Genomic DNA, 13,954 nt, shown 5'->3' on the forward strand with positions numbered 1-13,954 from the left:
TGCTGATCACGTCTACTTTCTCCGTGAAATGGGAAGTGTCTTCATCAGCTGAGAGTAAGGAAAAGGAGATGATATTGGAGGAATGAGGAGAGTAGATGACATGGTCATGTAGTGGGGGAGTGAATGAACTAGGGAATTGCAGTAGGATTGTTTGGCAGGAGTGGTCATCATGAATTGAGTTTGAGACTGACTAGTCAGCATGGATTGAACCGTGGGGCTGCAGATGTGGAACAGAGTGTGGGATTGTCCACTGAGTATGATGAAACCAGTCAATAAAAGTCCTGAGAGTGATTGTGATATTGGACCATGAAATTTCGACTGGGTAAGGTCAGAATGAGAACATGCAGGGTGTAGAGCACAAAGAGATGGGGTTGTACCATCTGATCGTGGACTGGGGAGAGGTTGGTCAAACACTTCTGAAGACATGACACTAGAGGTCATGAGCTGAACAGGTAAGAATGACTGGTGCTCAGAAGTGAATTAATGGAGGGAGGCGGTTTGTAACCTTGAGGTTTAGAGGATGACCATGGGCGATGAGTGGCTGAGGTGAGGTGGAGGACACACAGTCTTGGAGGAGGGGACTTCAAGGAATGAGGAGGTTGAGGTATCAGAAGCCTGGCAGGGGACTGATAGCGACAAGAATGGTGGCCTGCAGCCAGAAGATAAGGCCTCCAAAGAGTTGCTGGCGCAGCTGTGGAGGTGCCTTCCCTGGGGTGAAGATGGTCGCTGTCCTCTCCTCGCCGCCTCTGGAATATAAGGGGGTGCAAGATGGCCTGGGATCCTCAGCGAGGAGCAGGTCTGCCCCTTCCATGCCCTTCATGCCTGTCAGGTGGAGGGGAGGGACAGCTGCTTTCTAAGGTCCCTGCCTCAGGGGAGGAGCAGGAAGGTAAAGAGAACATGCGGAGAGGTTGAGGACACGGGTTTTGCTGGCGACTGAAGCAGCTCCAGCAATATGCACATGATTGTTTTCTTCTTGTGATTTCTAAGTGGTAACTGAGAGATGTCTATTTTGTGGTTATTCTTTTAAAGTTACTGTGTTGAAGTACTAAAAGAGAGGTGGGTGTGATTGGGGTTGTCTGTCTCAGGCATCAAACTGGAAGACTTCCTGTTGGCAGTAGGAGGAGCTTTACTGAACTGACCAAAAGGCCCATGATTGCCACAGGATCGCTGTTTGCTGACCTGCTTCAGAAGCAGGGGAAAGGGTTACATGTTTTGGCTCATATGTGTTTAGAGCATCATGTTTTAGAGAGTTAAGAAAATCTCTTAGCTTGTTGTCTAGTAATGATTGAAGAAAGAGTTTCGCATTAAGTGTTTGATTTGTTGACGTGAAGTCTTATGAAAATGCTGAGAATACAGACATCTTGATAATCCTCACAGGGAAAGATCACCAACTTTTGTCACAGAAGTTCAACAGGGGGGCTGAGGAAAATAAAACTGCTACTAAGGAAAAAAGCAGGTGTAGGTTATAGATTTTCATTATGTAGCATGAATATAGCAGTGATTAAAATTTTTTTTTTTTTTTTAACCTGATAAGAACTGGCTAGCAAGGATCAAGTTAAGTAGTTGGCATTTCAAGGCTGGAGAACACTGGTCCTCTCTCCCTGTGGTTTGCCCCACAGGGAAATGTTAATTCAGTCTCTTTGGGCTTTTTTCCTTGTTTATTTTTATTTTTGATTCATGACACTGTCTGAGGCATAACTAATGAAAGTCAGTGCAACATTGTCTTGATATTTGAGTTATGTTGACAGTTATAAAGCCATATTACCACAGTCGTACGATCAAGTTTTTTTTTTCACAGCATCTATTATATCTGACAGAGAGCAAAACTTGAAAATATTGTATACTGTATTTATTAAAATTTTTTTTTCTTCACCTAGTTTCTTTACCTATTATAGCTTATTAAAAATATTATAATGATTTTTTTTTCTGGAACTTAGAATGTTTTTGAATCTTTATTCTTTTTCACTTCATACATTGTAGAAATGTTTAGCCTTGTTGAATTGATGCCAGTAATCTTTTCAGATACAGTACCAATCTGTTTATTTTATATAAAAGATAGACTATCTTAATTTGGTTAGTGAATTTATCTTTTTTTTTTTTCCACTCCACTGGTGTTTTGGATTTTATCTGTGACTAACTTAGCAGACTATATTGAAAAGAGTTAATTTGGAGGTTCCAGTCCAAGATGGCGGCATAGGAAGCTCCTGAACTCACTTTCTCCCACAGACATATTGGATCTACAGCTATACTCAAGGCAGTTCCCTCTAAAAGAAATCCAGAAATGGAGAGATTGTTATACATCGGGCAAATGAGAAAGTACGCCCGTTGAAATGAGTAGGAAAGGCTAAGACATGAGACACCCTCTCACCATAAACCCCATCCCTGGCACAGTGACATACAATCAGTAGGGAACTTGTAACTCCTAGCTTCTCCGTGAGGAGCAAAGAGTTTGGATCCAATATCTAGCACCCCAGCTTTTAAGACTTTCACTGGAGGCACTAGCCCCCATAACACCCAGCTCTGAAAGCCAAAGGGGCTTGTGTCCATGAGACCCACGAGACTATAGCAAACATGGAAACAGTTCTTAATGGGCTTGCTAGGACTCCCCATGGCTATTCCTCCAGGGCTCAGCACACAGAGCTGACAAAAACACTCATCTCCCAGTCTTTGCCCAGAAGAGGCCTATTTGTCTATGTTAAAAGCTGCTGCCTGAGGATCAGGTTCTAATTTAGCACACATCTAGGGTGCTGACTGCCAGTCTCCTCAGAGACGAGAGAGGCAGCGGGTGCCATCTTCTTGCTGTCCCTCTACGTCACTGTGGGTTGATGGTGTCTCCTAGAAGAGGCTTTTTCACATGTCTGGCATTCTGGTAGCAGCTTTTGCTGCTACCACCCAGGAGAAACACTTCTTGATTGCCTGTCTCTGATGGCCAGCAGGGCTGGCATTTGTGGATCCCACAGGAAAGTAGCAAACAAAGAAGCAGTTCTTTTCTGGCTATTCTCAAAGGGCTCAGCTTAGAGGGAGTAGGCAGAAATGCCCAGCTCCCAGTATTTTCCTTAAATAGGTTTCCCTGCCTACTTTAAAAGCTGCTGACTGAGGGACCAGCTTCCAGTCAGCTTGTATCTAGGTGCTGACTGAGATTCTACCCTTTGGGACACTGATAGGTTTTGGTATACTCTCAACATCTGGGAGCCACTGAGAACAAAGAAGGCAGCTTGGATGTTCACAAAAGTTTCAGACAACCAAGAACTCAGGCCAAGCTGAACAATAAGGTTGTTCTCCTAAACACATAGAGTCAAGGAAAATGAAGAATAAGAGGAATATGTTCCAAAAAAAAAAAAAAAAACAAGGAAAAACTCCAGAAACAGAGCTAATGAAAGAGAGATAAGTGATTTACCTGAAAAGAGTTCAAAATAATAGTCATAAAGATGCTCACTGAGGTTGGCAGAATAATGCATCAACAAAGTGAGAATTGTAAGAGATAGAAGATAAAGTACCAAACAGAAATCACAAACCCGAAGAATGCAGTGACTGCACTGAACACTTCAGTAGAGGTGTCAGCAGCAGACTAGGTGAGGTGGGAGAATGGACTAGTGAGCTCAGAGACAGGGCAGCAGAATTCATCCAAACAGAGGACCAAAAAGAGAAAGGAATGAAAAAGACTGAAGATGCCTTCAGGGACTTAAAAGACACCATCAAGTGGACCAATATTTGCATTATAGGGGTCTCAGAAGGAGGAGAGAGAGAGAAACAGGCAGAAAGTTTATTCAAAGAAATAATGGCTGAAAACTTCCGTATTACGGGGAAAGAAACAGACTCCTAGATCCAGGGAGTCCAGAAAGTTCTTAGTATGTTGAATCCAAACAGACCCACACCAAGACACATAAGTAAATTACTAAAAGTTAAAGATCATCTTAAAAGCAGCAAGAGAAAATGAACATGTTACGTACCAGGGAACCCCAGTAACACCATCAGTGGATTTTTAGCACAATGTTGGCAAACAAGAAGGGTGTGGCATGATATATCCAATGTGCTGAAAGGGGGAAAAATGCCAACCAAGAATACTTTACCCAGCAAAGTTGTCCTTCAGAGTTGAAGGAGAGATGAAGAGTTTTACAGATATGTAAAAGCTGAAGGAGTTCATCAACACTAATCTAGCCTTATAAGAAATGCTAAGGGAATTCTTCAAGCTGAATAGAAGAGATGCTAAAGGTAACAGGAAACATGACAGAATAAATCTCACTGGTAAATGTAAATATATAGTTACATTCAGAATATTCTAATGATGTTATGGTGGTGGGTAAATCACTTCTAAATATAGTATGAAGATTAAAAGACAAAAATATTTAAAATAACTGTAACTACAATAATTTGTTAATGGATAAATAAGATAAAAGATTTAAATTGTGACATCAAAAACATAAAATGTTAGAGTGTGGGAGAGTAAATATATAGAATTCTAGTATGCATTTGAACTTAAGTTGTTTTCAGCTTTAAGTAGACTGTTATAAGGTGTATTATATAGCCTTGTGGTAATCACAGAGTAAAAACCTATCATAGATAACACAAAAGTTAAAGAGAAAGGAATCAAAACACACCAGTATAGAAAATCAACAAATTAAAATGGAAGAGACAAAGAGAAGAAGAAAGGAACAAAGGTGTTACAGAAAGCCAAAAAGCAATTAACAAAATGGCAGCAGTAAATCCATATTTATCAGTAATTATTTTAGATATAAATGGACTAAATTCTCCAATCAAAAGACAAAGAGTAGCTGAAGGGACTTTTTAAAAAAGAGGCCCAACTAAATGCTGCTTGTAAGAGACTCACTTCACCCTTAAGGCCAGAAACAGACTGAAAATGAAGGGATGGATAAAACATATTCCATGAAAATGGAAACCTTAAAGAAAGCAGGGGTAGCTATGCGTATATCAGAGTGTATAGCCTTTGAGCCAAAAACTGTAACAAGAGGCAAGAAAAGTCATTTCGTAATGATAAAGTCATCATAATGATAAAGTCATCAGTTCATCAAGAGGATATAATAATTGTAAATACTTATGCACCAAGCATAGATATATAATGCAAATTTAACATACCTGAAGGGAGTTAGAAATATAATAATAGTAGGGGACATCAGTACCCCACTTTCAACAATGGATGGATCATCCAGAGAATCAATAAGGAAACATTGGACTTGGACATAATACATCACATGCATTTAATGTACGTTTCTAGGACATTCCATCCAAAAACAGCAGAATATACATACTTCTTAAAGCACATAAAACATTTCCAGGATAGATCATATGTTATGCTATAAAACAAGTTTTATTAGGTTTAAGAAGATTGAAATCATGTCAACCATGTTTTCTGACCACAGTGGTTTGAAACAAAACAATTACAGGAAGGAAGGAAACTGGAAAATTCACTAATAGATGGAGATTAAAAAAACATCCTCCTGAGCAACCAGCGGATCAAAAAAGATATCAAAAGAGAAATAAAAAATACCTTGAGACAAATAAAAATGGAAAACCACATACCAGAACTAATATGAAGCAGCAAAAGCAGTTCTAAGAGGGAAGTTCATAGTGTTAAGTGCCTACATTAAGGGAAAAAAAAAAAGAAAGATACCAGATGAACAACCTAACTTTATACCTCAAAGAATCATGTAAAGAAGAACAAATTAAGCCCAAAGTTAGTAGAAGAAAGGAAATAATAAAAATCAGTCGGGAAATATATGATACAGATTGAAAAGACAAGAGAAAAGATTAGTGGAAATGATTAATGGTTAATGGTTTTTTGAAAAGCTAAGCAAAATAGACAAACATTTACCTAGATATAACAAAAAAGATAAAAGTCTCAAAATTAGAAATAAGAAGGGAGTCATTACAACTGATATCACATAAATACAAAGGATCATGATAGACTACTATGAACAATTATACACCAACAAATTGGACAACCTAGAACAAATGGATAAGTCCTAGAAACATTCAACCTACCAAGACTGAATCAAGATGAAATAAAAAATCTGAACAGATAAACTACTAGTAAGGAGATTGAATCAGTAATCAAAAACCTCACAGCAAAGAAAAGTCTCGGAACAGATGGTTTGACTATTTAATTCTGTCTCATTTTCAATGATGAATTAATGCCAGTATTTCTCATACTCTTTCAAAAAATAGAAGAGGAGAGAACACCTCCGAACTCAACACCTCCAAACTCATTTTACATGTCCAGTATTACCCTGATACCAAAACCAGACGAGGACACTTCAAGAATAGAAAATTACAGACCAATATCCTTAAAGAACATGGACACAAAAATCCTCAATAAAGTATTGGCAAACCAAGTTCAACAATATATTAAAAGGATTATATACCATGATCAGTTGGGATTGATTCTAGGGCTGCAAGGATTGTTCACCTTCCACAAATCCGTCAACATGATACATCATATTAACAAAATGGAGAAAAAAATCATATGATCATTTCAGTAGATGCAGAAAATGCTTTGACAAATATCCGCATCCACTCATGAAAAAAATTTCAACCAACTGGGTGTTAAGGGAATGTACCACAACATAATCAAGGCCACAAAGTGCAAGCCCACAGCTGATACCTTACTCAACAGTGAAAAGGTCAAAGCTTTTCCTGTAATATCAGGAACAACAAGGATGCCCACTCGCGTCACTTTTATTTAACATAGTACTGAAAATCCAAGCCAGAGTAATTAGGCGAGAAAGAGAAAAGGCATCCAGATATCAGAAGAATTAAAACTTGTTCACAGATGACATGATATTATACAGGAAAACCTAAAGACTCACCAAAAAACTGTTAGAAGTAATAAATGAATTCAGCAAAACATACAAAAATCAATATAGGCATACTTCATTTTATTATGCTTTGCTTCATTGCGCTTTGCAAATATTGTGCGTTTTTGTTTGTTTTACAAATTGAAGGCTTGTGGCAACCCTGTGTTTCTATGCCATTTTTCTAATAGCATTATTTTAAAATTAAGGTATGTACATTTTTAAAGACATAGTTGTACACTTAATAGAGTACAGTATACTGTAAACATAATTTTTATATATACAGGGAAACCAAAAAGTTCATGTGATTTGCTTTATTGTGATATTAAATTTATTGTGGTGGTCTGGAACTGAATCCCCAATATCTCTGTATACAGAAATCAGATGCATTTCTATATGCTAACCACAAACCTATCCAAAGTAGAAATTAAGAAAACAATCCTATTTACAGTTGCATCAAAAAGAATTAAAATACCTGGGAATAAAGGTAAAAAATATCTCTACACTTAAAATTATAAGACATTGATGAAAAAAATTGAGGAAGACAAAAGTAAATGGAAAGATATTCTGTGCTTATGGATTGAAAGAATTAATATGGTTAAAATGTCCATATTACCCAAAGCCATCTACAGATTGAATGCAATCCCTATCAAAATTCCAGTGGCATTTTTCACAGATATAGAACAAACAATCCTGAAATATATGTGGATCCACAAAGACCCCAAATAGCCAAAGCAATCTTGAGAAAGAAGAACAAAGCTAGAGGCATCACACTTCCAGATTTCAAACTATATTACAAAGCAGTAGTAATCGAAAGAGTATGGTATTGGTATAAAACACACATATTTCAGTGGAACATAATAAAGAGTCCAGAAATAAACGTGTGCGTATATGGTCAATTAACTTACGACAGTGGAGGCGCAAATATACTATGGGTAGGTGATAGTCTCTTCGATAAATAGTGTTGGGAAAATGGTACAGCCACATGCAAAAGAATGAAACTGGACCCCTGTCTTACACCACACACAAAAACAACTCAAAATATATTAGACTTTAACGGACGACCTGAAAACATAAAAGTCTTAGATGAAAACATGGGTTGTAATCTCCTTCACCTTGGTCCTGGTGATGAATTTTTGGGATTTAACACCAAAAGCAAAGGCAACAAAAGCAAAAATAAACAAATGGAACTACATCAAACTAAAAGGCTTCTGCACAGCAAAGGAAACCGTCACCAAAATGAAAAAGGCAGCCTATAGAATGGAAGAAACTATCTGCAAATTGTATCTGATGAGGTTAATATCCAAAATACATAATGAACTCACACAACTCAATAGCAAAAATATCAAAGTCTGATTTTAAAAATGAGCAGAAGAACTGAATAGACATTTTTCCAAAGAAGACATCCAAGTGACCAACAGGTATGTGAAAAGGTGTTCAACATCAGTAATAATCACGGAAATGCAAGTCAAAACTCATTGAGATACCACCTCACGGCTGTCAGAATGGGTATCATTAAAAAGACAAGAGATGACAAGTGTTGACCAGGATGTAGAGAAAAGGGAACCCTTGTGTGCTGTTGGTGGGAGTGTAAATTGCTGCAGCTACTATGGAAAGTAGTACAGAGGTCCTAAGAAAATTAAAACTAGATCTGCCATACTATCCAGCAATCCCACGTCTGGGAATATATTCATACAAAAGGGGTGCAAACTTGTAGTCATAGAGTGAATAAGTTAGGAGGATCTAATGTACACATGGGGTGATGTTTATTCAGAGCACTATCTGTACAACTGAAATTTGCTGAGAGTAGAATTTAAATGTTTACATGAAAAATAAAAAGATAAATATATGAGGAGGTGGATCTGTCAACTGAGTAAATGGGGGGGTCCTTTAACATGCACGCATGTATCCAATCTCCACAGTGTACGCTGTAAATGCTTACAGATTTATTTGTCTAATATATCTCAATAAAATTGAAAAGAAAAAGAAAACCAAAAAAGAGTTAATTTGCATGTATTGTAGCAGAGCCTTCTTGAACCTTTTTTTTTTTTTAAATGTACGAGAGGTTTTTTACTAGAATTATGATTGTTGACTAGAGGTCATGGTGTTTCCATTCCTAAGTCTGGTGCACCAGCTCAGAATTCCCTGCAGGTATTCTTGGAGCAGAGGTATCCTGTGACCCTATGACTAAAACCAAGGTGGAAATGCAGATTCTCTGTTACGGTTTCAGGTGCTCCCACCTGTGGAGAACTCTTCTGCATTCATTTTTACTCTTGCTTTCTATCTTTTGTCCTGTAATTCCTGCAGTTTACTTGTGAGATTCTAGGGCTTGGCATTAACTATATACTTCTTTCAGATTGTATTTTGTCTTTTTTTTTTCTTCTCTCTAAAGAAATCTCATAAGATTGAAAACCAGCATTTGGCAAATAATTATCTAAACCATTGTTCAGAGAACACAGTGTTTTGCTTTTTTTCTTGTGTTTATTATAATGGGTTGGCCAAAAAGTTCGTTCAGGGTTAGGATTAGTTCTTTAAGTAGTAAGATTCTTCTTTTTTTTTTTTTTGCAAACAGACTTTCATTATTCTAGCTCAGTCTTTCACACACATACTATACAGAGTCTTATATGGTATAAAACAAAGGAAAACATCTCTGTCTATTCAATTTAACAGAACACGAAAATAAAGCAATTAAGACTTTGGGGAATTAAGTAGTAAGTGTTCTTGAAGAGGCAGTAGGTACATCATGAGTCTAAGCTTGTGATCTCTGGGGCCAGACTGCGTGGCATGCATCCAGCTGTGCCCTCAGCAGATGTCTCACCTGCAGTGCTGCACACTCAGTGTCTCTGTTCATCACTTGTAAAATAAAGATGACAGTAGTACCTCCTTTTGTGGTGTTGTTTAGAGGGGGTGTATAAATGAGTTACTTCATGTAAACAGAATGTTAAGAAGGGCTTGCATATATATAAAGTAGAGATTCTTTGGCATATATGTGATTATGATAATTTTTTAAAAATTGCTGTTATCTATACTGCTTGCACACACACGTATTCAGAAATAATTAGTGCCTGTAGAAAAACAGCTACCTATAGGAAAACAAAGTAGTTGGTAGTGACAATATATATAATATGTTTTAAAGTAAGATCCTTCAATCATTGTGGAAAGAGCATAGGGTGCAAGTAAAATTCTAACAGAATCTGTAACACCAGTGACTAACATTTTTTGAAGATTTATTAAATGCCATACACTGTGCTCAGTTCTTTCTGTTTTCAAGAACCGTTTCCTCATCTGGCTAGTTATACAATATTGGAGAATTTTCTTAACCTCTCTCTAAGCTCTGATTTTATAACGTATGAGGTGGGTATTGATGTCTGTTCTTTCTACCTCAAAGGGATATTATTAGAATAAAATGAGATAATGTAGTGAAATGATCAGTGGACATAACTTTATGAGATAATACATTGATAAATTATATAACATGTAGTCATAATGGTGATTAACAGCTGATCTTGATTTCTCTTAAGATCACAGATGTGTTAGGAGCTGCTGACTTCTGAGTATAGGTAACTTACGAATTTAAAAAAATGTGTGTTTATATGAATTTATAATTTACCTACCTACCTATCTATCTATCTGTCTGTCTAGTCATTGATAGGTCAGGGCTCTTGTGAAGTGCCTGTATGTCCATTGTTATGAATTGTCTTCCTGTCATACATGGAGGTTCTCTTCTTTGTATAATGTTGGTATCCTTGCTGTATGTTTATGATTAATACTCAGTTATCTCTGTAGGCCAAGTAATGAGCCCATACCCAAATCCTCGTTTGAGTGTTCTACCTATCAACAGTCTACAGGTTTTATTCTTGACTACAACTCTGAACCCATTTTACAATTATCTGTTTGCCCGTCTGCTGATCAGATTGTAAGGCCCACCGTGACATGGCTTGTTGCCTTCTTCGTACCCTTGGCACCTGGTGCTTGGCTAGGTAGAGTAGGAAACACGTAATCAGGACATACATATGGAATAAGTAAACTAAGAAAGAATAGTCAGGAAGTCATACTGATCTCAGAGGAGCCTGTATTTCTAAGAATCAGACAACTGATCTTCCGAGAAATCTTTAAAAAGATGACTAACCTAGAAGGGTTTGGCCTCTAGGAAGAGAATGTATTGCCAAACAAGTTAAAATTTGAATGCTTTATTTGTCCCTGATGGGAGGGTATAAAATATAAATGTACTAACTATTCTGAAGCTTTTCTTTTAACTAAGCTTAATACATTATAATTTGTTGAACAGAGGCGGGCTAGCAGAAAGACTAAATGGACTGCAGAATCGAGAGAGATCTGCCATTTCTTTGTGGAGACATCAGTATCTTTCTTACCAAAGGACACTTTCAGGTAAGGCTTGCACTGGCATCTGTGAGTAAAGAAAATGCCAGTTAAAAGTATTTTTACATTAAAATATATGAAGTTGATCATCACTATTTTGACACCTTTTTCTCTAGGTGTCCAAAGATCTGAGTGGGAGGGTTCTGTATTATACCTTTTTCTTGCTCTGTCCCAGTAGCTTTCAGACTTTTGTGACTGTGACCCACAGTAAACAGTACATCTTACAGCATCTCCCAGTACACACACGACATTCACACATATCACTCACACACACACACACACACCCCTGAAACAAACATTTAATGAACAACACTAAGCTCAGTGATGTACCAAAATCCTAGTCTCACTAAATTGGTGCAGGACCCTTCTAATGAGTTGCAGCATTACAGTGAATTAACCAAATTGTCAAGCACAGAGCTGAGAGAGTGTCTTCTGGAGGTTGGACTAGAAAAATACCAAGAACAAACTAGTGTGCCTGGGTGCCTGGACCGAAGGGAAAAGATGACCTTTTGTTTGGCTCATCGGCACCAAATAGCTTATTTGGAATGTTCCTTACGTTTTCCCTTCTTTAATTTGGGAATAGAGGGTATTCATGGTATTTAATTATACCATGAATAAAAGACAAAAGCAAAATAAAACAAAAAACCAGAGCCAAAAATCAATCCATTAATTTGAAAATATGAATGTGACCATCTCTAATAGATTTTTCTGTTAGAAGTCTCTATATTTAGGAATTTGGGTTTTGTCTGTCTCTTAGATGAATTTATTTTTCAGATCTGTGAATCCTCCCCTTGATGTCTTGTAATAAGTTGTGTCTTTTTCTTTACTTTTGATATAACTCATTATAGACATATATTAGGAAGAACATTTCACTATTTGGTGTTTTGTTTGCTGTGTGGCCTGGCAGAAGAAGTTTCTTCTTTCAACATAAGAAACGTTTTTTCTCATTTCTGTATGTGTATATATAGCAGCTGAATAAATGAGAGAAACGCTCGAAAATATTAAGTAGAGGTAACTCCCTCTCTCCCCAATCCCAAGAACTAAAATTTAGTAAACAGCTGAAATTCAGCGATGGATTTGTTAAAATATCTCTGTAATTAAACTCTCTAATCCTCTTGATTTCCCTGTCAAAAATGAGTATAACTGTAGACCCTTGCCTTATGAACTGTGCTAATAATAAATCAAACTGCATGGGAAGGATGTGCAGCTCTAGGATGGCCCTGGGACTTGATAGACTGTGGAAACACAGAAGCACTGTCATTCTGAGGTTGGTTTCACTGCTGCCAGATCTGGAAGTTCAGAAGCAACCGAGAGCAGCAGCTCCTCCTCCCCCTTAGGGTGTGGGTGTACCTCTGGGTTTGCACAGTACCACAGTCAGAATCCCGTCTTCTTCTGTTCAGACTCAAGAGCGTTACTGAGCTTTGGTTAATTTTGAATGACCAGGTCACTGTGTCGGGCTTGATTTTTCCTTCTTCTGATGGGTTTGAGAAATCTAGGAGTTAGTAGTAATTTATGAACCACACCTTGGTTTTTGTTCTGAATATTAAGTATAGTATATCTCACTGAGTCTACCTTTATATCCCTCAGATATGAGAAATTAAGGTTTACAAAATTAATCTGTAATTGTAATAATTTAGCCTGAGGCCTTTCTTCCCAAGTTTCTTATATTTGAGGAGAATTATTTAATTATTCCACAGAGAGGGACATGGAGCCTGGTTACTAACTTGAAATATTTGAGTAGATGTCTTCAATACATCTTTCTGCCCTTTTTTTTTTTTTTATTGCGGTACGTGGGCCTCCCACTGCCGCGGCCTCTCTCGTAGCGGAGCACAGGTTCCGGACGCGCAGGCTCAGCGGCCATGGCTCACGGGTCCAGCCGCTCCGCGGCATGTGGGATCTTCCTGGACCGGGGCATGAACCCGCGTCCCCCGCATCGGCAGGCAGACTCCCAATCACTGCGCCACCAGGGAAGCCCTTTCTGCCTTTTTAAAAAAAACTTTTCATTTGGAGATAATTGTAGATTCACATTAAACTAATGCCATTCTAAGAAATAACACAGTGGCTTCTTGTGCCCCTCACCTCGTTCCACCAAGGATGTCGTTTTTCCTATCTCTAGTATGCTGGCACAACCAGGAATTCATCCAGATACAATTCATCAACCTTATTCAGATTTTACCAGCTTATATGCACTCGTGTGTGTGTGTTTTGTTTATGTAATTTTATCACCTGGGTAGATTCATGTGCCCATTACCACAGTCAAGATACAGGACACTCATCATCAGGATCCCACGGGCTCCCTTTTAGGCACCTGTTCCCACCTAAAGCCTCGCAACCACTGATGTGTTCACCATTTCCATACTATTGTCATCTCAGAAATGTTCCATAAATGAAATAATATGGTATGTAACCTTTGGGGAATTGACTTCTTTTCACTCAACACCATTCCCTTGATATTTATCCAAGTTTGTGTGTATATCAGCAGTTAGTTCCTCTTACTCTGTGATATGGATGTACCACACTTTGTGCACCTGTGGAGGGACATTTGGACCTTACAAATAAAGGTGCTGTGAACAAGATTTTGAGTGAACATAGGTGTTTAATTTTCTGCTATAAATGATCAAGGGTGCAGTTGCTGGGTGTTATAGTAAGTGCTTGTCTAGTTTTGTAAGATGTTGCATATTAATATCAAATATTTCAGTGAGTATCTCTAACACATGTTTCTGGCTTTAAGAAAAAAAAATTTTTAACACCTTTAGTTTGTGGAT

The 13,954-nt window shown here is 37.8% G+C and overlaps 1 protein-coding gene across 1 annotated transcript in view; it reads left to right on the top strand.

Moving 5' to 3' along the window:
- Nucleotides 1-13,954, top strand: part of SPIDR (scaffold protein involved in DNA repair) — a 325,369-nt gene that overhangs the window by 94,105 nt on the left and 217,310 nt on the right. Inside the window, exon 9 of the mRNA XM_007464058.1 lies at nucleotides 11,098-11,198. Within this exon, the coding sequence (XP_007464120.1) occupies nucleotides 11,098-11,198 (101 nt within the window). The remainder of the gene's footprint in view (nucleotides 1-11,097; nucleotides 11,199-13,954) is intronic.

The sequence above is a fragment of the Lipotes vexillifer genome, unplaced genomic scaffold, assembly GCF_000442215.2.
Source record: "Lipotes vexillifer unplaced genomic scaffold, Lipotes_vexillifer_v1.1 scaffold69, whole genome shotgun sequence".
Classification (NCBI taxonomy): domain Eukaryota; kingdom Metazoa; phylum Chordata; class Mammalia; order Artiodactyla; family Lipotidae; genus Lipotes; species Lipotes vexillifer.